The following is a 27928-nucleotide window of genomic DNA, read 5'->3' as shown; positions in this document are numbered from 1 at the left end:
ATCCTGTCTCACCTCTGACATTGACTGTGATCCTGTCTCACCTCTGACATTGCCTGTGGTCCTGTCTCACCTCTGACATTGCCTGTGATCCTGTCTCCCCTCTGAGATAGCCTGTGATCGTGTCTCACCTCTGACATTGCCTGTGATCGTGTCTCACCTCTGACATTGCCTGCGATCGTGTATCACCTCTGACATTGCCTGTGATCCTGTCTCACCTCTGACATTGCCTGTGGTCCTGTCTCACCTCTGACATTGCCTGTAATCCTGTCGCACCTCTGACATTGCCTGTGACCGTGTATCACCTCTGAGATTGCCTGTGATCGTGTATAACCTCTGACATTGCCTCTGATCGTGTCTCACCTCTGACATTGCCTGTGATCCTGTCGCACCTCTGACATTGCCTGTGATCCTGTCGCACCTCTGAGATTGCCTGTGATCCTGTCTCACCTCTGACATTGACTGTGATCCTGTCTCACCTCTGACATTGCCTGTGGTCCTGTCTCACCTCTGACATTGCCTGTGATCCTGTCTCACCTCTGGCATTGCTGTGATCCTGTCTCCCCTCTGAGATTGCCTGTGATCGTGTCTCACCTCTGACATTGCCTGTGATCGTGTATCACCTCTGACATTGCCTGTGATCGTGTATCACCTCTAAGATTGCCTGTGATCGTGTCTCACCTCTGACATTGCCTGTGATCGTGTATCACCTCTGAGATTGCCTGTGATCGTGTCTCACCTCTAACATTGCCTGCGATCATAGCCTAACATTATTCGATAATCTCATGGTAATTGCTAGGTCTGTTTTAACTGGGAGCTGCCACAACATCACACGAAGGGTCGACACTGTTGGCTGGTACAGCAAAGAATGAAGGATTTTGAAGGGCATTCTTGTGAAAGTAGTAACAAACTGTCCTAGCGATCCCCAGAGACCGACCCGATTGTACACCACATTGATATATGAAATATTGGACAAAAACGTGTCTGGTGAAAGATTCACCAAGCCTGGGGTTGGCAAATTATCTATCTTCTTTCACTTAATCAGTGCTAATATGTTCATGGTAAAGCAAACTGATTGGGGTTCGTCTGCTGTGAGCAGATCCCCATGCATCTACAGCTCCTTGGAAGAAGAGCAAGCTGCAGGGGAGTGCATTCCCTGCGTCTGCGCATTCCGCAGAAGCGAATCGACGCCCTGCATAGCACCGCCTCCAGGAAAGCAAGCTCTCCACCACCAGGCGAGAGCCAGTTCCCTAAAGCGCCGGCGTGCACCTGCTTCCAAGCACTCTATGAAAGGAGGAGGAGCAACGTAGATGGTACAGGTCTCCAAGGGGTCCCTGGTTCTTCTCACTGCATCCATTGGGCTGTTGGAAGACATAATGCCTTATATATGTTCCATAGAGTCCTGCAGACGTGTTTCTTATGTTTCTTTGTACCTCAATGCACCTGCCACTCCTTACCTTGTAACTATTCTGCATCTGTGGAACTTATAACCTTCCTGTATCTAGCGCCTAGAGGCCTCAGGGCTTTGTGCTCGGCTACAAATGAAAAAAATAACAAATAAATAAGTAAATAAATAAATAAATAACATGTGGGATTGCCAGAGGTTTGCAGTCCTCATTCCTCTGCTCATTTCGACCACTGCGCATTAATCACTCAGCAGCAAACACCCCCAGACACCGGAGCCCTCCGCTGTCCTGGACCCAGTGATGTAAGCAGGATTAGAAATTGGGGGTGACGGGTCTATCTAAATACTAACTAAATACATTTTTATATAGCGCAACACTCACACAAAAGGTCTCAGGGCGCTCACAAGGACAGACAAACAAAGAACAGATCTATAATACTTTGTGGAGCAAAATTTGGGGGAGGTGCGCAAAAGGTGTCTGGTGCGGCTTCAGAATCCAGAGTAGTTAAGGAACCTTAAAAATACGCGGGGACAGTGCATTTGAAAGAGTTGACTAACAGAAGAGGTCAAGCTTTCTTACCAGGAATGAAAGTGGGTAAACTCGATATTAAAAGGCGCGTTAGATATGAGGCAAGTACAGAAAGAAAATAAATCGGCTAAAATAAAACATATTCAAAAATGAAATCCAAATCAGATCAAAATGGGTCAATGCGGTGTCCAGCCCCTCAGTTCTCTGCAGCTGAATTCCCTGACCTTTAAGTATTGAATGTATCAAATAATTCTAATGACAAGACTTCAGTGTAACAGGTCGCAAAAATCGAACAAAGTGTTCTCTGCTTTATTTTCCCTTCATGGACATTATTTGGGGGTCGCCAGGGTGTTTTTTTTTAATGGAAGTTGCTAGGCTGTGACCAGCGCTCTTTGTTTCTGGAGTGGCTAGCTTTCTTGTTCAGGCCTCTAAAAAACCAGGGTGTTCAACAATTGCAACACTTTGAGCAGTGACCCTAAATAGGAAAGAATTGGAATAACAAATAATTTCTCTTTCTGGAATTCTGTACAATAATTGCTAGACTCAATAAAGGTTTATTTCAGGCACACTTCAGGGATGAGTCACTAATTTAGTCTGTTCTTCAACACCTCAATTTCACAATGAAGACAAAAACTTCCAAAAAGCATTTGGAGTAGAAAAAGCATCAATTTTGGAGCATGTATTTTGCTTATCGCAAGTTGCAGTTATAGCATGTTTTTTTCTGCTGTTGTCTCTGTTACGATCATCACAAAACATTCCATCTCGGTGTCCTCGGTCACTTGGCAAGATTCTTGTGCCTAAAAGCTTGTGTACAGTGTAGACATGTTTGACCATAGCATATCAAGTGGCCCTTGATTTCATTGTGCAACAATTAATGCTTTGTTGTAATGTGTCCATCTTTCCTATCTCCCTGGCATGCTGTCCAGGATTTTTGTTTGCATGTATTAGGAAACGAGTGCCCAGAGTGCAGGATGCTGTGTGAGTGTGCTGCTTTCCCTGCGCTACTCTAAATTCTTTAATACATAGTCATGAACCCTCCCGATGGTGTGTATGTTGCCAGCCTCTGAAGCTTGAAAAGTAGGTCCATGCAGGCTTGACATGTGGCAACTATGCACTAGATCTGCACATGAACTGGCCTGCTGTTAAATCTCAGTTACCAGTTTAACGGTATCCACTACAGAGTGTAATTTGCTTTCTGACTTTCAGAACATTCAGACATGTAATTGCTCATTTTACTATAGCTGGTAAGACAGCTATAGCTGGTAAAATAGCTCACTGGGTTGAGCGCTCGCTGCTGCAATGTGTGTGTGTGATCTGTAGTTTGCTGGTTCGAATGCCGGCAAGGCCAACTCAGCCTTTCATCCTTCTGTGGTTGATAAATGAGTACCAAACACAGGTTGGGTGATATTGTATGTATGGTTGTTCTATATAAAGCACTTAAGCGTAAGTGCTATATAATAGCACATAATTATCATTTGGCCTTGGACGTCTGCTTGCATTCACAGTAATTTGGTAATATGGGCCTATACACACTGATATTAATGATACATATGGTGATCCATTCTTGTATGAAATGTATATCACATTACAGTGATATCATAACCATACTTTTCGTAGTGTACTTAGGAACAATGCTATGCAATGCCACTTTCTGTTTTGTCAAGGGGTGAAAGGTTGTGTTCCATCGCTTCCTGTGATGTCAATTCAGGGTGGGGTCAAAAAGCATCACTTCCTGTGATGTCATCAGCGTTCAAGGGTCATGTGATGTCACTTCCGCTACCCATGGCATTTTGGTGAAATGACGTCCCTGTTTCCCTTCAGTATTAGTAAATAATGAAATACACACCTTTCAGATGCTTGTGGACCTGAGCAGTGATTCTAAACATGGCTGCTAGTGGAATCTACTGGGGAAAAGCAGTGTTGTCCCTCATCAGCTTTTCATGCATTTTAGCGCTTGGAAATCCACTCAAAGATGGAATTTTGTGGCGCCCTGGTAAAGCCCAGACTCGAGGGCCATTCTTGGAAACTGCCAGGGCTGAGCCCCAGCCAGACCTGGCCCACTTAAAGCTTTGTGTGCACCTCAGAGGTGAACCCTGTACAGCAGTAGTTCTTTCATCGCCAATTTCCATTGTTGCGCGCTGGCATTGCCATTTTCAAAGACAGCATATTTCACCCACTGTGCAGTTAGGAAGGCCTTTCCAAATCGCTCTTTTATATGCATTGGGGGTGCATTACACACGCCCCAGGCGGCAGATAGTGCATTGTACAAAGGCTGTACCAGGCACACCCCAGGGTTTGCACCCCGTTACCAAACTCTAAACCTACCCTTCGTGCTCACTCAGCGCTCAGGAGCAGTGCAGCATGTGTGAAAGTGAACACTGAATATTGCTTTGAGTGGGGCCAGCAACCTGAGCCCCCATTGAGATGCTAACTGTAACAAAACAACCTTTACTTCATTGGGAGGTGCCCACAGGACCCTGGGGTACACCTGCATCCAGGCAAACCAGCATTCTTGGGGTGCACTGTGCATCTGTGCTCCCTCTCGGGTGGTGTTTGTTTATTGCAAAAATGGCACGCTGTAATGTTTAGTAGGTGCACCTTGGTAAAAGTACAAACATCACAATGCACCATTTGTGCAGGGGTGCACTGTCACCATATAGACCCTAGGTATGCCCTGTACAAAGATCTGCCACATGATGCTGGGGGTAGCAAGAACGAACCAGGGACACAGGGATCAGGTCATTGTGTATTGCAGTCAGGTCACGTGATCATTGGGGTAATCAATGCACCAGAAATCAGTGATGTCATGCAAAGCATGAGTGCTAGGAAAGCACTCAACACACGCACTATTCCCACTACTATTGAGTTGAATAATTGAAATAGGAAATGTGTGAATTGCTGCCACTTAAATGTGTAAAGCTTTGCCACTTTTACCTGTTTAGACTTGCCTTTAAATGTAATCCCCAGTGCTTACACTTCCTAATATCTACCAGACTGTTGAACAGACTTATTTGTGTTTTCATTTCTCTGACCAGCCCCTATCATGCGTGCTCCAGAAACCAGCCTGCTCCCATCTGCGAACTCCTGATTCCCGGGATCAGATGCCTGTGCTTTCTTCCTGTAAATCACATTGCGCCTTTACACAGGCTGGACTACAAAGGGTTAAGTGGATGTCTGTGGTTTGTGCATAAACACAGACACCAAAAAAGCAAACTATTTCACAAATTGTGCTATGGAGGCTAATTCACACTACTTTAACAATGCTTGTCCTATAGAAGAAACAGCACCAGCTATTTTAGGAAAAGTGGCGCACGCACAGGGCAGCCAGCCCGAGCAGCTTTGTAAAACTTCATGGAAACAACCATATTGTTTTGCAAAACACTCCTCTCTAAGCCAAAGTGTTCTCCCGCAATATTCAGCTCAGATCAATCTCTATCAGAGGTCACTGAATTACACGGCGAAGCTCAAAGTTATAACACACAAGGAAAATGCAGCACATTGATTAGAAACATTTAAATGTAGCTGAGGCACACAGGCAGGCAATACAGTTGGCAGGCATGTCCCTCCATTCCAAGATGGCACCTGTGAAAATACTGTTTCCGTTCAGGAGCAAAGGGCCAATGACAGGCGCTCCGTGCATCGCGGGGCAGCAGATTGCTATACTTTAAACTCATTAACAAGGGGTGGCCATAGACAAACAAGAAGGAAGTGATAATAACAAAAGTAATCCTGCACAAACTTATAAACAACATCAGTGTGCTACGCAGCATAAATAAAAATAAAAATATAGCTTTGCGCAAAGTGGAACAAAACATGAATGTTCCCCTTGCGTGTCCAACACTTGCACAATGAAAATACCTAATAAAAATCTGTTGGCCTGATGTAGCCCCTCAGTCATGAGGCGAGGTTGTCCCATGCTACAGCCACTCCTACCTGACTCTCACCTTGCATGTCTGGTTTTTCCTCACTGCAACTTGCCTGCCTGTCATGCACTTATTGCTTTTGTTTTGTTCTGTGCCTCTCACCCCTCCGCCCCCCTTGTTATGTCCAGCACTTGCACGCTCCAAATAATCTTATGGCCTAGTCAGAACGCCATTGTTTTTGTCTTCATCCCCTCCCCTTCCTGCACTCCCTCTCCTCCCTCCATTCTTTAGCACTTGCACATTCCAAATGTTTCAAGACCTTTTAAGAACGTTTTTTTCATTTTCTCCCCTCCCCCATCTTGATGCGCCTTGAAACACAATTCTGATGTATAGTCCGCATCACAAATAAACAGTAGACAAAATAATTTAAAATGTAGCAAGCAGCTTAGAAGAAAAAGACGCTATAGAAAGCAACATTCGACAAATAGCTTCCCAATTAACACAGCCTCGCTAGCTTCTACAAAATGGCCGACCGTGTAACAGAGCTTTCACCACGAGGCACACTTTCTGCTCATGAAGCAGGTGATACTGAGCTCCTCTACATAATGCTGCAAGGGCTGTGGGAGAGAACTAAAGCTCTCTCTAGCCAGACACAAAAAGGGGAAAACGTAGCGCTGCCCTGCTTTTGAAATGAGGACACAAAGTTATGACACCTCTTCTTTGCAGCCATAGCCCATGTCTGAGGTTTGCAAGAAACAATGTGACTGTGGACGAGCCCGAGAGAAAGGCCTTCCAAGGAAGGGCTTGAGGCTTATGGGCGTGGTCAGTGCATCACCAGGAAACCCAAAGTAAACTCTGGGTATTGGGAGTGGCAACTGAGGAGAGAATATAAAATTGTGTTTTCTCACTGAAAATCATACATCATGTTTATTTTTCATCTAGTACATCCAGCAAACATCCGATCATCGACCATAGCACTCACATAAATATACAACCTCATACCACACAAGAAACATACACAGGATTTAATAAAATGGTGTCAAAATCCAAAATCAGGAAAATCAAAAGGTTATACAGTCAAATTAAATTGGTATCCATAACTTGTAAATCATGATTTGAGTACAAAGTCATTAGGAGATGCGTTTAACTGCAAATAAAAGTAACACAAACGATATCTTTAATTGGACAAGAGACAGCAATATTAGAGGGCGCAGGAAGTCCAAGACAGAGGTTGAAGTGAGCGAGAACTAACAGGAATGGAGTTCCATTACTTTGACTGTTATTCGTAATAGTTCCACTACTTTGTAGAATCATTGTTACAGCCCCGGAACGGTTTTTGAAGTTAAAGCATAACTCCTAATTTTACAAGTTACACTCTTTGTAGCTAATCACTCCACTTGTGCTCCTGTTGACCTGATAAGCAGTCAAAGGACGTGTAAGTGCCGCTGTCCCGTTCCTGTCCATGTGTGGACAGCCCACATTTTGGAGAGGGCATTTTTGATCATTCCACCCACTCGATTGTCCATTCATTATGTCTTCCTCACCCCTTTAACATGTGTTGCGCCATGCTCCCCCCCCCCCCACTCCTGCTGTCGTCACAGTTCCACTACTTTCTTATTACACGTCTACCTCTGGTCCAACAGAGTGAAAAATCATTTAGCGACATGGATGGCAGAGGAGACGCTTCAATACCTACATCATTTAATTCAGGGCGCGTCCCCCACCTTCAATGCGTCTGTCAAGTTCAGGTGGCATGTGGTGTAACTGTGTCAATTTCTAGGTGGTATGAAGTCAACATTATACTCTTTACATCCGATGAATCTCAAAGAAACCAAAAGAAAGTGCAGAATCAGACATGTAACAGGTAGTTTGCTAGCCAATCGTGGAGACTCCTTCCAGTACTGGGGGTCTTGGGCTGTCTGTGAAAGGGTGAATCTTTTCAGGGGGCGGTCGCCCAATCACGAGTGCCTCAGCTGTTCACCCTTCATCAGAAAGAAGATAGCAGGAGAGAGTGAAGACAGAGAGAAGCAAGAGGAGGACTTACAGGAGGAGTGGATGCTGGGGAAGCTCTTCCTGCCCTCCGACACCAGGTCTGCCTCTCCAGTACAGTGCATCTCGGAGTTCATCACTCCATCCGGGAAGCAGCGGTAGAAGAAATCGGGCCGCGGCCTGAAAACATTTCAAAGAGAGGACATAAGCCAATGTACTTGTTGACCTATAAAAAGGGTTCTGCATCATTGGGCACGCCAGATGTTTCAGACTATAACTCCCATCAGCCCTAGACGGTATAGTGAAGAGAGAGGGATCATGGGAATCGAAGTACAGAATACATAGAGAGCCGATAGTTGCATAACCCTGGTCTATAATGACAATGGCTATGCGACAAAAAACAAACAATAAAACAGAAATACAAACAGAGAAGAATTGATGGGATGCTATGAATTAGAAGGTCATAAAGCCATTCAGGGGTTCGAGTGACATGATAAAGGACAATACCAAATATGGTGAGGTTTAATAACATCACCAGGAACCCGAGAAGGTTTTATAGGGGCATCCACTGTTTTACCCCAAAATCTCACAGCTGAATTATTCACTTAATTTTTGGTGCGGAATGTAGGAGGTGCTATGGATGAGACATTACTAGTTGTGGAGAGGGTTGGATTTGGGAGATCGCCCCCACACTATGTGGCAAAAAAACATGTTAAAAAAGGTGTAAAATATAAGGCAGTGATATTTCTGTGGTAGAGCGTATAGAACCGTTATAGGTTGCAATACACAAGAATCCAACATTGATCTTTTTTATACTACTTGGTTACTTGGTTACATGTGTATGGCATAGGAATATGTGTTTATATATTTTACTAACTGAATGCATGTCCCTTTACTCTTCATATGTGGTTTGTTATGGGACACTGATTCAGGGGTGGGCTGAGGGCTCTGCTGAGTTAGATTTGGAAGGATGTTGGGTGGACAAAGAGACCAAAAACTGGATGTTGCCAAATTGTTACGTAACCGCAATGGTTACAATGGCGCATAGCCCTACCCACATTTGCGCGAAGAAGATGGTACAGCATTTATCCACAGTATGGAAGAATGAGCAGATAAAAAAGAATGCAGAAAGGCTAGTGCAGAATTGTATTACGTGCCTGCAACACAATGTAGGGAAGGGAACCGTGACTCCAGTAGGTAGTTTCGGCCCACCCTCCATGCCATTCGAGGTGATCCATTTTGATTTCATAGAAATGGAAAGGTGTCAGAACTACAAATATGTGTTAGTGGTGATTTGTGCATTCAGCAAGTGGGTGGAGGCATATCCTTTAAAAGACTGTACTGCCATGTCAACGACAAAAGTAATGTTAAAGGAGTATTTCTCCCGGTTCGGGCTGCCCCGTGTACTCTGGTCAGATAACGGCCCACATTTTGTGGGCGCAGTGGTGTTACAGATCTGTGCAGGTCTACAGATAGAGAAACGATTCCACAGTTCCAGGCATCCCAGTGCCTCACTGCAGGCTACTCCCCCCTTTCTCCATTGTGGGATTGGGTGTGAGCTTTTTCCTTGTTAAACCTGATGACTACATCTACCAGAAGCCCTTGCAGCAGAAATCATCATTGATTATCATCTCCTGCACTTGCTGTGAGCTGCAAGTTAAGACTGCCTCCCCGATGACGTGTAAGAGCACAGAAACCGGTCGAAGGAGAACACTAATGGCTGAGAAGGTTGTGCAGGGATCTGGAGTGCGCCCCTCTCCTCGTTTTACCATATATATATATATATATATTTGTATCTCACAAACAAGAAAATGTTTTAGGAACATCAGTAAGCAGAAGAGCGTGCACCCGGATCAATTTGTGAGAAATAGAGATATAGTTATTTAATGTTAAAGTACGTGGGAGTTTATTGTTGCTGAACACTTAATGTTATTCTTTTTATTTTTTCACAGCGTTGTTAAACAGGGCCATTTAGTGTAACCGTCTTCTCGTGGCTCGCCCTCCCTGCTGCGGCGCACTTGTGACTCTGGGGAAATTATTTTCAGGGTGGGTGAGGTTCATTTTTTACAAACACTGCACCCATGCCTCGCCTTTTTTTTTGCTTCCCTGGAGAAATGTATTTTGCGGTTAAATGACATACCACTGTGAAGAAAAAACACTCTACCACAAGGAGAGAACCGAATTGACCGGTCTTTAGTTCTGTATGTTCAGGTGCAGTGAATGGCAAATGAATGAAGGGGAGTTTGCAACTGGTAAAGAGGGCAGCTGCGTGAAGTGATCCAGTTGCTGCTATACACTAATAACCCTGTAGAGTAAAATGGAGGCATACGAATGTAAAGCTCAAAATAACAATGCTTTTTGGTTTCCTAAGTGAACCCACACACACTTGAGGATGTTATTGTGTTAACCTACAAAGCTTAGTGGCTGTTAGATCCTCGGTAGCTTTAAAGACTGGGCTACACTTTTTGTTCCCTTGTATTTATTTCCCGCTTTCCCATCCTGTTATCTTCCCCTCACTCACGTTCTTTCCGCCAGCGAGCTAATGGCTGCGTTCGGTTTATGGTCTCTGCCTCGAAAAAGATGTATTGAAAAGACAATGCATCGTAAAATATCCAACAAAAATAAATGCAGCGAAATTCTATGTTTTACATTAAAAGTACATATCCATCGAAACGTTTCTATCAAATGATCAAATGGATATGTACTTTTAAATGTAAACAATAGCATTTCGATACTTTTATATCTCTAAGTCAAAATGTTACATGGAGCTGTCCAGTGCTGTAATTTTGGCACTGGCCAGCTCCCTGTAACATTTTAATGTTTATTGTATATTGTGGGGTCTCCCCTGGCCCCTTCCAGCCCCACACACCCACCCCCCCTTTAACCCCAACTCTAACCCTAACCCTAACTCTAGCCCGAAACCCAACTCTAAGCCTAACCCTAAAACTAACCCTAACACTAACCCTAAATCTAACCCTTGATCTAACCCTTAATCTAACCCCAACCCTAATTGTCCATCGAAATTATCCATCAAAATTCCTTCAATGAATATGCTTTTTGATGGAAAAGAAATTCAATGAATACATTTCAATGGATAGGAATTCGATGGATTGGTATTAGATGGAAAGACCAGATACTCCTGGGTTCCCCTGGTGGTGGCACAGTACGACACTCCTTAGACAAGCCTCAGTGCTCTGGGTACTGTGAAGAATCCTACGGACCCCTCACTGAAACCCTGCCTAAAGCCTCCTCCCAGGTGGCCTGGGAAAGGCAGATGCTTCCTGATCCTGACCTTGGGGTTTTGTACTGCAGGAGGATCACAGGGCAGCAGACAGGGCCAGGGTGGTGAGGAGATCCGTGGGATGAGACGCAGTATGTATCCTTTGAGATGGAAAACCTCACAAGAATGCCAAAGTAAGTAATGGCTTATTGCCATTATGATGTATCTGAACCACATGTGAATTCTGTGGCTCTGGGCATGAATACCATGAAACCTAAACAGACCCTAATATCAGAAAGATCGATCAGGGCATCGCAAGATAAACACCCTCATTACTCCGAGAGGTATGAGGTAAAACGATCTAGCGATATTGCCTTAAGCCAATTGCCTACCTCTGTAACAACCAATTCTAATGGTTCGTCTTTTAATAGTTCCAAGGGAATTAAATCTGCCCTTAAAATTAAGGAGTTTCTTAAAAGAACTAACGTTGTTGTTGGGTACAATGAGTCCCATACGCACTGGGACGGGGAAGAGGACTGAAGAGGCATGCTGTAGTAGTAGTCAGTCAAGTAAGCCTAACAGCCCACACCTGAAGGAACCTGGGAGGCATAAAAGTCCCCTGAGGTGCAGGCAATGAGAAGGAGCAGGAACTGTGACTGGAGGGTGTGCTGTAGTATCAGAGGCAGAAAGAAGAAGACACAGTGTTGGCAGTCTATGAAGAAGTGGGAGAACCAGAGGGACACTGGAACATTGATACAGCAGATTTCACCTGCTTCTTCTGTTGTGGTCCTGTTCCCCCAAACTCTGAGATGCAGAGGCTGTGCAGCGGAAGGCGTGCAGGAAGGCTGCTTATCCCCATGTGAGCCTGATTGTCAGAGGTGTGTCGGAGACCGAGGCGAGAAGCTGCGGGCAAGCCGTGGGTCTCAGGAGTGAGAGGAGCTTCTTTATCGAGTGGCTGGACTGGAGACACCTTCAATGAGGAAGGGTGTGTGTGCTGTGAAGCCAGAAGCAGTATAAGTTGTACCCAAAGTCGGGGGAGTTGTGCAACCAGGGTTATACTGGTTCCCCTAACCTCAAAGGGCCCAGATAGAAGAAAAGGGGGTTGAGGGCAAAAGGCAGGTCAGAGGATGGAGTGGGGGGGAGTAGATCCATGAAATGGATTCCCACTAGGTAGTGACAGGCTGGTGAAGCACTGACCCATCCCAAAAGCAGACACAGATGTACAAAACAGGAAATCGAAGTAGCAGACAATGACCTGATCTGAAAGAAAGAGGAAAGGGAGGACACAGCACTGCTCATCGTCCCCTGCACTGCCCTACCAATTGTTTTTAATTCAGCTATGGTGCTGTGGGCATTCCCCCCTGGTTGCTTTTCCATGCCTTGCTGCCAAATTGCCCACTCTCACACATGTTAGCACCCCGCTCCCTTGTATGTCTGCTTCTTTCACTGCGTTCTTCTCCCTATGAGTTGTAAAGTGCTATGTTGCTTCCCGTAGCTAGGTTCACGCTTTATAAGTACATTGAATTTTGCAATGTAAGAATGATTTGATAGTGAAAGAGAGATAGGAAGCAAGAATGCAACACATGCCGCCTCACAGGCACTCCACCCTGAGCAACAGTAGTCATGCAGTCTGCAAGCTCTCCTCAGGGGAAGCCTGTTAGGGTACACATGCTCAAGCCATCTGTCACCAGGCATGGAGGCATAAGGTAAGGTGGGTGGACGGGGACCCTAGTGCCCTTCACTGTGGCCCACACACAGGATGGCTTGGATGTACAGGCGGACAGGTGGAGCAGGACGTTCCCAGCACCTGTGCCCTTCCCCCAGAGCTTTTCATTGGTTGGGCAGGAGGTTCGCGGTGGGTCAGTTGTACTGGCTTTATTTCCAGAGAAATCACCATGGTGCCCAGTCACTGTTCTCAGTTCCCAGACCCTCAGGTGGGGGGTATGGGTGCGCTTTAAGCACAAGGGCCTCTCCTGCTACTTTCTACTTTTCCACCCTTTCGGCTGATCCCCAGGGTGTTACCAAAATCAGAGTTCCCTATGACCCAGCAGGATCTGGCTCCTGCCCCTCCTGGGGCTCTCCACCTCCTGGGCACTGCCACCTCCCCTCTGCCCTCTGCTAGTGCCAAAGCTGAATGATCCTCTCCAGGAATTGTTGAGGTTCAGCTCTTAGCCTGGAAGTTGGATGATGGCAAGCGCCCCTCTACTAAATGGGCACATTTATAATACTGGGCCTTGCCTTTTATCATTGGCCACCCTAAAGGTTCAGTGGGTATCAGTTAGGGCCTGTGGAAAGCCTTGGGGAGGGTGTTTGAGGGGTTCATCCGCTTGAATCCACCTAGAAATAGATTGGCCCCGCCTTGGCAATTGCCCATGGTGCGAGGATACTTGCTGGAACCTCTGGAGGTAGTGCATATAGAGTGGGTCACATGCGTCACTCTGTTTCTTGCAAGCATCTCTTCTATTGGGAGGTGGGGGGTCTGTAGACTCCTGTTGACCCCCTTATCCTTAGATCTCTCTAGAAGCTTTGGATCTTAGGCTAGGCCCGTTTACTTCCCCAAGTTCTATTCGAGTTTCCATTGGGATCAGGACATTGTCCTGCCAGTGGTGGGTTCAGCTGCAGGAGTGACAGGAAGTGCAGGAACTGGCGCTCCTGCATGTGCAGAGAGCTGCCTTGATTTACTGGACCAGGACAGAGGCCACTAAAACCGGTGGCAACCTATTTATGACTTTTGAAAAGCAAAACGGGGTCGCAAGCCACCATTCTCGCCCCTTAGCAGATGGCCCAGGACAGTTGTGGCTCAAGCATGCGATTGGATTCATCTGCCTCCTCTTCTGCTGACACAGGGCACAGTTGTGGCTCAAGCATGCGATTGGATTCATGTGCCGCGTCTGCTGATATGGGGCACAGTTGTGGCTCAAGCATGCGACTGGATTCATCTGGCTCTTCTGCTGATGCGGGGCACAGTTGTGGCTCAAGCATGCGACTGGATTCATCTGCCTCTTCTGCTGATGCGGGGCACAGTTGTGGCTCAAGCATGCGACTGGATTCATCTGCCTCTTCTGCTGATGCGGGGCACAGTTGTGGCTCAAGCATGCGACTGGATTCATCTGCCTCTTCTGCTGATGCGGGGAAATGTTGTGGCTACAGCATGCGACTGGATTCATCTGCCTCTTCTGCTGATGCGGGGCTCAGTTGTGGCTCAAGCATGCAACTGGATTCATCTGCCTCTTCTGATGCGGGGCACAGTTGTGGCTACTGCATGCGACTGGATTCATCTGCCCCTTCTGCTGATGCGGGGCACAGTTGTGGCTACAGCATGTGACTGGATTCATCTACCGCTTCTGCTGATGCGGGGCACAGTTGTGGCTCAAGCATGCGACTGGATTCATCTGCCCCTTCTGCTGATATGGGGCACAGTTGTGGCTCAAGCATGCAACTGGATTCATCTGCCTCTTCTGCTGATGCGGGGCACAGTTGTGGCTCAAGCATGCGATTGGATTCATGTGCCTCTTCTTCTGATATGGGGCACAGTTGTGGCTCCAGCATGCAACTGGATTCATCTGCCTCTTCTGCTGATGCGGGGCACAGTTGTGGCTCAAGCATGCGACTGGATTCATCTGCCTCTTCTGCTGATGCGGGGCACAGTTGTGGCTCAAGCATGCGACTAGATTCATCTGCCTCTTCTGCTGATGCGGGGCACAGTTGTGGCTCAAGCATGCGACTGGATTCATCTGCCTCTTCTGCTGATGCGGGGAACAGTTGTGGCTACAGCATGCGACTGGATTCATCTGCCTCTTCTGCTGATGCGGGGCACAGTTGTGGCTCAAGCATGCAACTGGATTCATCTGCCTCTTCTGATGCGGGGCACAGTTGTGGCTACTGCATGCGACTGGATTCATCTGCCCCTTCTGCTGATGCGGGGCACAGTTGTGGCTACAGCATGTGACTGGATTCATCTACCGCTTCTGCTGATGCGGGGCACAGTTGTGGCTCAAGCATGTGATTGGATTCATCTGCCTCCTCTTCTGCTGACACGGGGCACAGTTGTGGCTCATGCATGCAATTGGATTCATGTGCCTCTTCTGCTGATATGGGGCACAGTTGTGGCTCAAGCATACAACTGGATTCATCTGCCTCTTCTGCTGATGCGGGGCACAGTTGTGGCTCAAGCATGCGATTGGATTCATGTGCCTCTTCTTCTGATATGGGGCACAGTTGTGGCTCCAGCATGCAACTGGATTCATCTGCCTCTTCTGCTGATGCGGGGCACAGTTGTGGCTCAAGCATGCGACTGGATTCATCTGCCTCTTCTGCTGATGCGGGGCACAGTTGTGGCTCAAGCATGCGACTGGATTCATCTGCCTCGTCTCCTGATGCGGGGCACAGTTGTGGCTACAGCATGCGACTGGATTCATCTGCCTCTTCTGCTGATGCGGGGCACAGTTGTGGCTCAAGCATGCGACTGGATTCATCTGCCTCTTCTGATGCGGGGCACAGTTGTGGCTACAGCATGCGACTGGATTCATCTGCCTCTTCTGCTGATGCGGGGCACAGTTGTGGCTACAGCATGCGACTGGATTCATCTGCCTCTTCTGCTGATGAGGGGCAGTTGTGGCTCAAGCATGCGACTAGATTCATCTGCCTCTTCTGCTGATGCGGGGCACAGTTGTGGCTCAAGCATGCGACTAGATTCATCTGCCTCTTCTGCTGATGCGGGCACAGTTGTGGCTCAAGCATGCGACTGGATTCATCTGCCTCTTCTGCCGATGCGGGGCACAGTTGTGGTTCAAACATGCGACTAGATTCATCTGCCTCTTCTGCTGATGCAGGCACAGTTGTGGCTCAAGCATGCAACTGGATTCATCTGCCTCTTCTGCTGATGCGGGGCACAGTTGCGGCTCAAGCATGTGACTGGATTCATCTGCCTCTTCTGCTTATGCGGGGCACAGTTGTGGCTCAAGCATTCTTCTGCTGATACGGTGCGTGACGTCCTCTCTGGTGCGCACTCTTGGATTGGATTCATCTGCCTCTTCTGCTGATGCGGGGCACCGCTGTGGCTCAAGCATGCGATTGGATTCATCTGCCCCTTCCACTGATAGTGGGGGCATGACGTCCTTTCAGGCCCGCGCTCTTGGTGTACCCTTGCATTATATTTGCCGGGGGCCTCCATTTCTGGAGCATTATAAACTCCAGGGTCAGGGCACTGCAAAGGCAGATGTGGGGTCCTTGATCCTAAAGATAGTGAACTTGGTTTCAAGCAGAGAAAGGTTGTTTCTTACACATTAATGGTGCTGAATATTAGTTTCAAGGCGCTTTTTGGTCTGTTCTTTGTTATACTTCATCCCTGTTCCCCCCTCCCTTTTTTGTCTTGTGGCGCCTTGAAACACCATCTGCTGTATAGGCGCATTATAAATTCCCAACACAATTAAAAAAAATATATAAAATAAATGTGTTAGGTATATTCTCAGTAGATATGAAGACGGTGATGGGGCAGGTGAGCTGGGGGGGGGGAATACCAAGATTACTCGGCTCTCCCCCCTCATCATTTTCTCAGGCCCACCCTCCTGGGCATTTAGGTTACCCTAGATGGATGTGCTTTGCTATGCCAGGAGGGGCCATGTTATAGACCACTACCGTGTAGGGGGGGCGCAAGGGCAGCACAGGGTGGGGTTTGATAAGTGTAAAGGAAACTAGAGACTTGAGCTGCTGTAGTGGGGATTACCAAGAGTAGAAGGCACAGGCAAAAGTACCTCCTGGTCCAACCCTAGCTCGTGTTTATGTCATGTTATGCTGTAGTTATCTTGGGTCTCCTGCACTACATTATGGTATTGAAGCGCTGGAATGTTGACTGGTCCTTCGGCAGACCATAGTCTTAGGGGGCAGGAGAAGAAGCATAGTGCTGCATGCTACAATAGTTGCAGTTATTTATTTTTTTAATTATTTTTTTATTGAAAAGCTACAGTTTCTTCTCCTTTCTCTTTCCAACACCAAGGTGGAAATAAGAAAAGAAAAGAAGACTTTTGTTTCAAATCGTCTAAACTTCCAATACATATTATTGTTATCAACATCATCATTATGTCTTATTATGCTTTCCACAAAGTTCTTCTACGCAACATCGTAACATATAAGACACTTAATAGTCAAGTAAACAGACAGACAAAGTCAATTAAACATTCGACTTATCAGTTAAACAGTTACACACTTTGAGCATCAACCTAGCACCCCTCTTGATTACGGGTTGCAGTTTAGGGGCTATACAGGACAGTTCCGAACTGTTAAAAGTTAAGAGATAGCATAGTGTTCTAGAGTCGAGGTGCAAGAAGCTGATGGCTAGATACAAAAGAGAAGTGGGAGTCTTGAACAGAGATTTTGAGAACGCTGGAGCAGAGTCTTTGGGGTATGCTATGGCGGGCTGCGCTATAGGAGGGTAGGTAGCAAGGAAAGATGTGTGAACGCCTAGGGCAACTGTCTGCAGCTGAGGGCTTTGCAATACTTCACATGCTGTGCAATTTCATAGGGTAACGACTATGTGAATTTCTAGACTGAATTTGTTGCAGGACTCAGTCCTATGATGAGGTCACGGCGCTGCTTTGTATTATTTTAAGTTGCACCACAAGCACTGATCCTTTCTCTTGCAAGTCTAGTGCCTGCCCTCATAGTGCCAAGCAATGGGAGCTATAGCGGTGCCTTGAATGCATGTCCCGTAACCAGAGTCAATCTGACTTGTAGATGCGGTCTGCAGCCTGCGGCTCTCCAGATGGCGAGGGATCATGGGAGTTTTAGTCCAACACATCTGTTGACTGTAGACTTATTGTGCCACTTTTCTCGTGGATTCCTGCGCCTGTGTCATCAAGTCTGTCACTGCACAATGATGCAACCGACACACACGGAGAGGAACTGATGTGATCCCAGCTCATTGATTTCCATTGAGCTGGGGAAGCTGGGGTCCAAACCCTAGTATTCTGGCCGGACAGCGAACCGGTCTGCCACTAGACCACATCTCATCATTGGCTTTGTGCTCTGGGCTTTTACACATCTTTACAAAAAGAAAGAAAAAAGAACTCTCCAAGAGAATATACATTACTCATCACTTCTTGCTTATTAAAAGAAGACTTTCCATGTTTGCTCATAATAAATATTTCATCCCAATAGAGCATTCATTATGAAAAAAACATACACAGCAATCCCTACAACGTTTTCAGCAAACCAAATAGCAGCAGTTTTTAAAAACATTTTTTTCTTAAGCATTTTTTAGTTTACAAATGAAACTTTTTATGCTGTACTTTCATTAATAACAGATCTTCCTTGAGACATAAAAAAAACAGTCAAAGAACACAGATGGATAAAAGAGTGAAAAAGACGAGGAAGATGAAAATTGAAAGAAAACAAGGAGGAAGAGAGAGGAGATAACTAAATTCTTTGATCATTAACTTTGTGTTCAGAATTAGAGTTCGTATAGCTCTTTCCTCCTTCCGTGATCATTTCAAAAGTGTCCTTTAAAAAAGCAGTAGGGCTAGTGTCACACTTATTTTTTTCCCTTGGATCAGGAAGTCCCACCAGTCTTTGAGTGTCATTACGGTGAATTCCTCTAAACATGTTCCCAAGTATTTCATTCTCAGTTGAGTCAGGGCCGGGCAGTGTAGCATGAGGTGAACTAAGGTTTCAGATGGGTCAAAGCAAAGTCTACAACTGTAGTCACCTTCTTTTCAAGCTTTCCATCTTTGTATTACTTCCTTCGAAGGATACAAGTTAAAGCGGAATCGCATGAACTTGTGTCTTCATACAGCTGACGGAAACTTATTATGTAGCTGAGGGTCACATCTCTTCTTCTAAAATCGCTTCCTTTTGTCCCTCCAGTTTTTACAGTGTTGGTCCTTTTTTCTGTCGTGATCCAATCTAAGTCAAATATATATTTTTTTAACGTGCCCTGGGTTCTGTTTTAACGTTTCTTCAGAGTGCTCCAACGTTGTAGAATTTCAGTGCATATAGTTCTCCACTCGGTTAGAGTCCTTTCGTGCCTGTCCCCAGAGGGCTTAAAGATTTACGTAAAAGTGATAGTGTTTTTCACACCATAACCGCATACAGTGATGTGAAGCCCAACTCTTTTCGTACCAAGTCAACCGGAAGTGAATTTGGAATATTAAGGACTCGCCACCAGAAGAGACCCTCGATTTGTTGCCATACAGCCCCTGCAAGCGTGAGTTGTATTTCAGTGCAATAATTCAGTATGGGCACGGCCTTACGTTTGTAAAATTCAATTACTGGAGTTAGTGAGAATTTACAATACCTGTGTTTGATAATTCTTGCCTATGAAGCCAAATTCCTTGCTTTGGATTTCACTGCCATCAGGCCAAAGGAGTCGTTAATACTGTTGTTAAGGTTCGAACCAAGGTACACCACACATGTGACTTCTGGGACTTTCTCCGCTTTGATGTACCATGCTCTTTTACTGCGTTTTATTCCCTTGACGTCACCTAACATCAAGATCTTGGATTTTTTTGGATTGATTTTAATGCGTTTGCTTCAACATAAGTCACCAATGCATCCAATTGTCCCTGCAACCCTATTTCCGGTTGGTCCAGTAACAAGAGGTTGTCCACGTAGAGAAGTCTACCCAAAGCTGTTCCTGTTATCCGCGGAGGAAAGCACCTCACACAGGTGAACGCATCTTCAATGTCCGAGATATAAAAATTGAAAATTGTAGGTGCCAACCTACATCCTTGTTTTATTCCTTTTGACGTGTGTATTTCATCAGACAGTGTGCCTTTCTTGTCAAGTCTTATTGTAGTCGAGGTTTGCAGTAATAATAGGGACCGAACAATTAGCATTTAAAATTCTATACCCAAACTTTGTACTTTGAATAGGATACGTGAACAAATCTACCAAAAAATGGCTCTCGAAGTAAAGTAAGATTCGGACATTTGACAAGCAGTTTGATCCCACAAATGGGACTTAGGCCCAAAATGTCCCTAGCAGGAAAGTGGTTAAGTCTCAAACGTATAAAAGAATATCTCCAACCAGGTGAACGGAAAACATCGGAATAGTTGGGCAGGTGATCTAGTCTCTTCTCTTCCAAAAGGATGTGAGACAATAACTTGGATTTGTTTTTTCTGGTAGAAGTTTCTATTCAATCAATGATGCGTAACAGTCAAGGTTGTTCAGATTAGCATTCAGCCAGGAGGTCATGTGGACCGGCTTTTGCTTTCAGAGTCAATTCTGTTCAGATTAGCGTTCAACCAGGAGGTCATGTGGACCTGCTTTTGCTTACAGAGTCAATGCTGCTCAGATTAGCATTCAGACAGGAGGTCATGTGGACCTGCTTTTGCTTTCAGAGTCAATGCTGTTCAGATTGGCATTCAGCCAGGAGGTCATGTGGACCTGCTTTTGCTTTCAGAGTCAAATACTATTCAGATTATCATTCAGCCAGGAGGTCATGTGGACCTGCTTTTGCTTTCACGGTCAATGCTGTTCAGATTAGCATTCAGCCAGGAGCTCATGTGGACCTGCTTTTTCTTTCAGAGTCAATGCTGTTCAGATTAGCATTAGCCAGGGGGTCATGTGGAACAGCTTTTGCTTTCAGAGCCAATGCTGTTCAGATTAGCATTCAGCCAGGGGGTCATGTGGACCTGCTTTTGCTTTCCGAGTCAATGTGGTTCAGATTAGCGTTCAGCCAGGAGGTCATGTGGACCTGCTTTTGCTTTCAGATTACCATTCTGCCAGGAGGTTATGTGGACCTGGTTTTGCTTTCAGAGTAAATGCTGTTCAGATTAGTATTCAGCCAGGAGGTCATGTGGACCTGCTTTTGCTTTTAGCCAGGAGATCATGTGGACCTGCTTTTGCTTTCAGAGTCAATGCTGTTCAGATTAGCATTCAGCCAGGGGGTCATGTGGACCTGCTTTTGCTTTCCGAGTCAATGTGGTTCAGATTAGCGTTCAGCCAGGAGGTCATGTGGACCTGCTTTTGCTTTCAGATTACCATTCTGCCAGGAGGTTATGTGGACCTGGTTTTGCTTTCAGAGTAAATGCTGTTCAGATTAGTATTCAGCCAGGAGGTCATGTGGACCTGCTTTTGCTTTTAGCCAGGAGATCATGTGGACCTGCTTTTGCTTTCAGAGTCAATGCTGTTCAGATTAGCATTCAGCCAGGGGGTCATGTGGACCAGCTTTTGCTTTCAGAGTCAATGCTATTCAGATTAGCATTCAGCCAGGAGGTCATGTGGATCTGCTTTTGCTTCCTGAGTCAATGCTTTTCAGATTAGCATTCAGCCAGGAGGTCATGTGGGCCTGCTTTTGCTTTCAGGGTCAATGCTGTTCAGAGAGTGCTGTTCAGATTGCCAGGAGGTTATGTGGACCTGCTTTTGCTGGAGTTTAAAGAGGCTCAGAGACTGGGCAGGAGGTTCACCCAGGCACACAGTGCAGGGGCATCGTTCCACTAGAACCTGGCATAACGAGCAGGTTGCAGCATGGTGGACATGTCAGCGCAGCGTCGATTTCTGGAAAGAAGTGTGTGCTGGCAGTGGCTGTTGACTTAAAGATGGATGAAAGAGCAGAAGAAAGGAGCAATACATTCCAGAGGGACGACATCCCGGATAAAAGGCGCACTTTCCCCCTTGAAGCCGGGATCTGAGCTATTCCTTTAGACGTCAGCAGCCAGAGAAGACGCATGTCTGTGTCCCAGGAGTCCATGGCATTTGATTGGACCATGTCAGTTTCACTGCCTGAGCATATCTGGGAAGCCCCCAGGAACTGAATGTCATTAGCGCGCCAGCGTCAGGTGTGAGGACGTCCATTGAAATGCTAATAGTGCTGTCCTTCAGCCAAGGGGAGGGGTTAGAGGAGTGGAGGTTTGGATGAGTCTGACCCCGACTGACTGCCCAGGAAGAAAGATACGCGATATGCTTCCTGCCACAGATTCAGGCAGTGAACAGTCAATAATGTGGCATTATTGGCTTTTTGGCAGTCAGCTGAAGCAGTTACAGACTGCACTCTGAGCAACCTGGTTGGCTCTCTGGCTGTCAACAATCCAATGGACTGGCTCAGAGAGCAATCCTGGGACATCTCATGGAGTAAGGCCGGTCATGCTCGTTTAGGTGTGGTCGGATCTTGGTGAAGGATGGGGAAGTTTGTGGCAAGACCTGCGCGAACAGGCATGGTACGGCTTCTGTACACAGCCAATGGAGAGTGACAAGAGTGTAAGTACAGGGAGTGGGGAGAGATCTTTAACATGGGCCCTGATGCCAGTGCAAGGACCGACAGGTTGGTAATGCCATGTGGCAGGCCTCCCTTGCCTTCATGCATGACACATGGCTAATAGGCACAGAAGTGGCATCTCAGTGCAGGCGTGCAGCACAGAGAATCCTCCATGGGTTTGAATTCTAGGTTTCCTCTTCTAGGGTTGAATACACGCGATGAAACCTGTAACCTTTCGTCAGGCCCGTCTCCGTAAGAGGATTGTGAAGACATCTCTTAATCTTAAAATAAATATTTGGAAAAGCCTACCGCCGTGTACGTTGGCTAAACAGTGCCTTGCAAGCCCCTTCCCCAACATACTCAGGGAGTAGCTGCATTACTCTTCCAACAACACCAGTCCTAGAAAGTTTGGCAAAAGCTCTTTTCACAGGCTGTTGAGTTAAGCTCCAAAACTCAATTTGCACACGCCCCACCCCTCGAACAAGCGCCAATGCCCTATATGGTTCAGTGGAGTGTGCCATGCGCCCAGCAGATAGGATTTCAATAAAGAACGTCCTTCAAATCAAGCTCCCTGGGGAAACTTGCAGCCAATCCTCTTCTAAATCAGGTTCCCCCCGTCGGGACCACCCCACCACCGGACCGTTTTTAAGACTCAGGAGTTCAGGATGGAGTTTACAGGGGACATGTCATCAACTCTGGTGCCCACCTCTACCCGGTTAAGCTGGGCAATGCCAGCGCCCCAATGATCTGTCAGAAGAGCTTGACTCCCGAGATGAACAGGTCCTCACCGTGCCCCCCAATGTGCTGAGGACACCAGGGCTTTCCTTCTACTGCGCGACCATCTCCAGAGGCACCCAGCTCACTGACCTCAGGGACCTCCCCAATTTCTCAGCAATCCAAAGAAATGAGCCCACCTCAAAAGGTGCCTGTTCCCATGTGATCACTGAAACCAGGGACTTCAGCGACGGGGACGATTTGTTGTGTAGGGAATGAGGGTGCTTTACAATGTGCTGTAAACCATCTGAAATACGATCGGAGGATCCATTATACACAGTAAGTTCTCACGCCTTTCCAGCAAACAGCGATGGAAATGTTCAGTCTCATCTGACTGTGGGACACCTCGCAATAGCAACAACCAAGACCAGGAGTTATCTATGTTATTTTGGGTAGGTGTGCACCATAATTTGAAGACATATGACTTCAGCTGTGTGATATGTCAAAAGACCTTAATTAATGTAGGACTGACTTACAGCCCTTTGAATCGTAGACATTCCCTTTTACTATAATGTCATGGACATAGCGGATCCTTTGCAAACACCCACTTAGCAGACCCTCAAATACCTGGTTCTTTAATTTACCTCAGTGTGGTTCCAGAAAGAAATACTACCAGATCAGGGTACCGGTGTCATGTCAAAACACATTACACAACCCAGGATAAACTGTGCATTAGGACCCTGTGCACCTCCATTTACCAACCCCACACTGATGGATTGTTTGAATGATTTAACCAAACACTAAAACATTGGTTGCTCAAGCTAATCTGCAAAGACAAGTGAAACTGGGCTAAGCTACTACCAGGAGCCCTGTTCGCTGTTAGAAAATACCTCTGTTAGTACCAGATTCTGTCCTTGGTCTTTGTTAGATAGGTGGCACATGCTTGGCCAACTAGCAGCTCTGACTTGGCAATCAATACAAGGCGTGCCCTGCAGGATGCCAACCACTTCAGTTTTGCCAACCACAACATGGCATGCTCCACAAAATGCCAACCACAAACCGGACCAATGCCGCCCATCACATCATGGCATCGCCTCGCGGACCAAGTTCCGGGCTTCCGGGGGTGGAGCCTCCGTCCACTAGCACAGAACAGTTGCAGGGACACAATGCCTCGTGTTGCAACTTCTCTTGCCGTTAACACACCTTTTACCCGCTTCTGTGAGTTTGTTCTCCTCTTTTGTCTAGCTGTTGTATCCTACCTCGCGCAACCTGTTTTCTGAAGCTACCTTCTATTCTGCTTTGTTAAGCCTTCGGTGTGCAGTCTCCTGCATCCTGCTGCTCAGGTATTCATGGGCACTTCTACCATGCCTGCGTTTGGGTTCCTTGCCATGCAGCCTCTATTCGGTTTACAAGCCTTCATCATCGCCAAGGTTCTTTTACTCCCACTGAAGTTTTTCCTTGGGTTTATTCCTTCCCATTCTTAGGTCAGTCTTTGTTCTTCCAGACAGTCCTTGCATCGGGAGAGGAGAGACCTTATTCGCATCACAGAAGAACTGAAGATAAAGACTTGGGTAAGCAAAAACCTAAGAGCCTCCCTGTTTGGATAGGTTTTTGACCCCGAAGCACCACATATGCTGTCAAAAGGTTGGGAAGAACAGGTAGAGCAGGGAATGAGTACAGCCCAATTCTTCCAAAGTACTAGGGAGCGACTGATCTTGGTTCGGTAATGAGTGGCATGACATCTCGGTCAAGACCTGGAAGGGAAGAAAGTTCATTATGATAATACCACCAAGCTGAGGACTTTCTAAGAAGGGGAAAAAATAATGGTCTTACTACCCACAACCCATAATATGATAGGAGCCCAGGGGCACGGGCCCTACACTAGAAGTGAAGATTCGGAAACTTGAATTTCACATTTTAGCAGGATGGCCGCAGGAAGAGGGAGCACATTTACCACATAATGTGGCTAAAATCATGGAAAGAGAATAGCAACCCGAGTCTGATGGCCACAGTACGGACCTTCAGAACTTTCCTCTAGAAAGTAGGCCCTGAAAAATGATGACTGCAGCCATACTTTCCCCCTTCACATCGGAAAGCCTGCCGGAATTTATTTCCAAGACATTTCTCTGATGACTTTTCAGAGTGTCTCTGGACAAAGGACAAGGCCGTTGCCTGCAATCACTCTCCTGAGCTTTGGGCCGTCCACATTGAAAGGACAATACGAGCCCTCCGGAGAAACTAGGAGTGCCACACAAGCATCATCCAGCGTCCATCTTTTAAGGACATTTTCGAGACAATCCAGTCCTTGAACCGCATCCGGCTGCACCGCTGACTGTTGGCACGCCGCAGTCACCAGAACCGTCCGAGATGTTTCGACCAGCATTCCAGATCCGCCAACCAGCACAGAGACAACGATTTTTGGCCCAAGCCGCCGCACCGGACAGCCTTCAGACATCTGTCCAGCCTCGCTTGCCGAACTGCCTGCCGCCTGAAACCCCCAGCTGTCTCCCGCAACTAACACTGTGTCAAGGGCTGCGAGGCGCCATGGGACCACTTCAATGCTGTCCGTTCTGCCACCCTGGTCCTTCTCCGAAGGCCCCTAGAGACAGTTACGACCCTTTTCCCCTTTGTTGCTGGAACCAAATAACCGTGAACAGTAAGACTGATTACTTTACTGACTACCCTCTTGTCAGTATCCAGAGTGCATCCCTTTCCCTCGTGAAACTGTCTGTCCTATGTGTTCCTTTACAGTGTGGGTTGTATTTTGTAGTGTGCTAAAACTGTCTCTTGTAGTAATAATGAAGTAGATGTTTGTATATAACCTTGAATAGACAGTCCCTTTTATCTTTGGGTAATAATCGTATTTCCGCTGTGTTGCAACTAACCAACGATCCACGACCTTGCAAAGTTAAGCCTGCCGTTCTGTCCATGTTACCAACATTGGACAAGGAGGTTTATAATTGACACTTGTCTCTAGGGGGCTACTGGGGGCCGGGCCCCCCCCTGTGAAACCCTGTGCCTCCCTTGTGCCACCCCTACCTAAGATGAGCAGTGACCATGTTCTCCCCCTACTTTTGTCTGTGCCCCCCTACTTTTGTCTTTGGCCCCCTCTGTGCCCCACCTAAATTTGATTCCTGGCGACGCCACTGCTTCTGGTGTACTAGAGGTGTGGGGCTGATTGATGGTTTAGAAACCGATATTCATCCCCAGACCACCTGTGCCCCGGAAGTTGAGTCGTCACACCTGAATTGCCCATTATCCTCAACATCTGGCCATGTCCACCTCCTCTGAAAGCCCACAGTCCTCCCCCTGAGGCCACCTCTCCCTGGGCTGGGCTTGGGGTGCTGGTCTGTACACGTGCAGGCTGATTGTGTGAGGATTGGGATTGGATTCCTGTGATTATAGGGCCTGATCTTTTTATTTTATTGACTTATAAAGTCCCACTCAGAGCAAGCTTCACCAAACCTTCTGCAGCCAACAAGTGTGGAAGTTCACTGACAAACCTGTGCGTCCAGGTGAGATTTCATCACACAGAACACTAGCGTTGTTACTCCAGCTATTACCTGAGCAGTACAAGCTTCATGATGACAGAGCACTAACATTGTTACTCCAGCTATTACCTGAGCAGTACAAGCTTCATGATGACAGAGCACTAACATTGTTACTCCAGCTATTACCTGAGCAGTACAAGCTTCATGATGATAGAGCACTAACATTGTTACTCCAGGACTCACCTGCCCTCTGTACGCTTGATGGCAACACAGCACAGGCTCTGTTACTCCAGGTCTTACCTGCCCCCTATCAGCTTGGTGGCAACACAGCACAGGCTCTGTTACTCCAGGCCTCACCTGCCCCCTATCAGTTTAATGGCAACACAGCACAGGCTCTGTTACTCCAGGTCTCACCTACCCCCTATTAGCTTGCTGACGACACAGCACAGGCTTTGTTACTCCAGCTATTAACTGAGCAGTATAAGCGTCATGATGACAGAGCACTAACATTGTTACTCCAGGCCTTACCTGCCCACTATCAGCTTGATGGCAACACAGCACAGGCGTTGTTACTCCAGGTCTTATCTGCCCCCTATCAGCTTGATGGCAACACAGCACAGGCTTTGTTACTCCAGCTACTACCTGAGCAGTACAAGCTTCATGATGACAGAGCACTAGCGTTGTTACTCCAGGCCTTACCTGCCAACTATCAGCTTGATGGCAACACAGCACAGGCTCTGTTACTCCAGCTACTACCTGAGCAGTACAAGCTTCATGATGACAGAGCACTAGCATTGTTACTCCAGGCCTTACCTGCCCACTATCAGCTTGATGGCAAAACAGCACGGGCTTTGTTACTCCAGCTACTACCTGAGCAGTACAAGCTTCATGATGACAGAGCACTAGCATTGTTACTCCAGGCCTTACCTGCCCACTATCAGCTTGATGGCAACACAGCATGGGCTTTGTTACTCCAGCTACTACCTGAGCAGTACAAGCTTCAAGATGACAGAGCACGAGCATTGTTACTCCAGGCCTTACCTGCCCACTATCAGCTTGATGGCAGCGCAGCACAGGCTTTGTTACTCCAGCTACTACCTGAGCAGTACAAGCTTCATGATGACAGAGCACGAGCATTGTTACTCCAGGCCTTACCTGCCCACTATCAGCTTGATGGCAACACAGCACAGGCTTTTTTACTCCAGCTACTACCTGAGCAGTACAAGCTTCATGATGACAGAGCACGAGCATTGTTACTCCAGGCCTTACCTGCCCACTATCAGCTTGATGGCAACACAGCACAGGCTTTGTTACTCCAGCTACTACCTGAGCAGTACAAGCTTCATGATGACAGAGCACTAGCATTGTTACTCCAGGGCTTACCTGCCCACTATCAGCTTGATGGCAACACAGCACAGGCTTTGTTACTCCAGCTACTACCTGAGCAGTACAAGCTTCATGATGACAGAGCACGAGCATTGTTACTCCAGGCCTTACCTGCCCACTATCAGCTTGATGGCAGCACAGCA

The 27928-nt window shown here is 46.8% G+C and overlaps 1 protein-coding gene across 2 annotated transcripts in view; it reads right to left on the bottom strand.

Annotated features, from left to right (window-relative positions):
• Nucleotides 1-27928, bottom strand: part of PLPP4 (phospholipid phosphatase 4) — a 1071056-nt gene that overhangs the window by 339807 nt on the left and 703321 nt on the right. For both annotated transcript variants that reach the window (XM_069611950.1, XM_069611951.1), the window contains exon 5: nt 7839-7963. In XM_069611950.1, coding sequence (XP_069468051.1) covers nt 7839-7963 — 125 coding nt within the window. The remainder of the gene's footprint in view (nt 1-7838; nt 7964-27928) is intronic.

Source organism: Ambystoma mexicanum, chromosome 8, assembly GCF_040938575.1.
Source record: "Ambystoma mexicanum isolate Mex_15411 chromosome 8, UKY_AmexF1_1, whole genome shotgun sequence".
NCBI classification, from domain to species: domain Eukaryota; kingdom Metazoa; phylum Chordata; class Amphibia; order Caudata; family Ambystomatidae; genus Ambystoma; species Ambystoma mexicanum.
The sequence above is the reverse complement of the archived record's forward strand: the minus strand, read 5'-3'. Positions and strand labels throughout refer to the sequence as shown.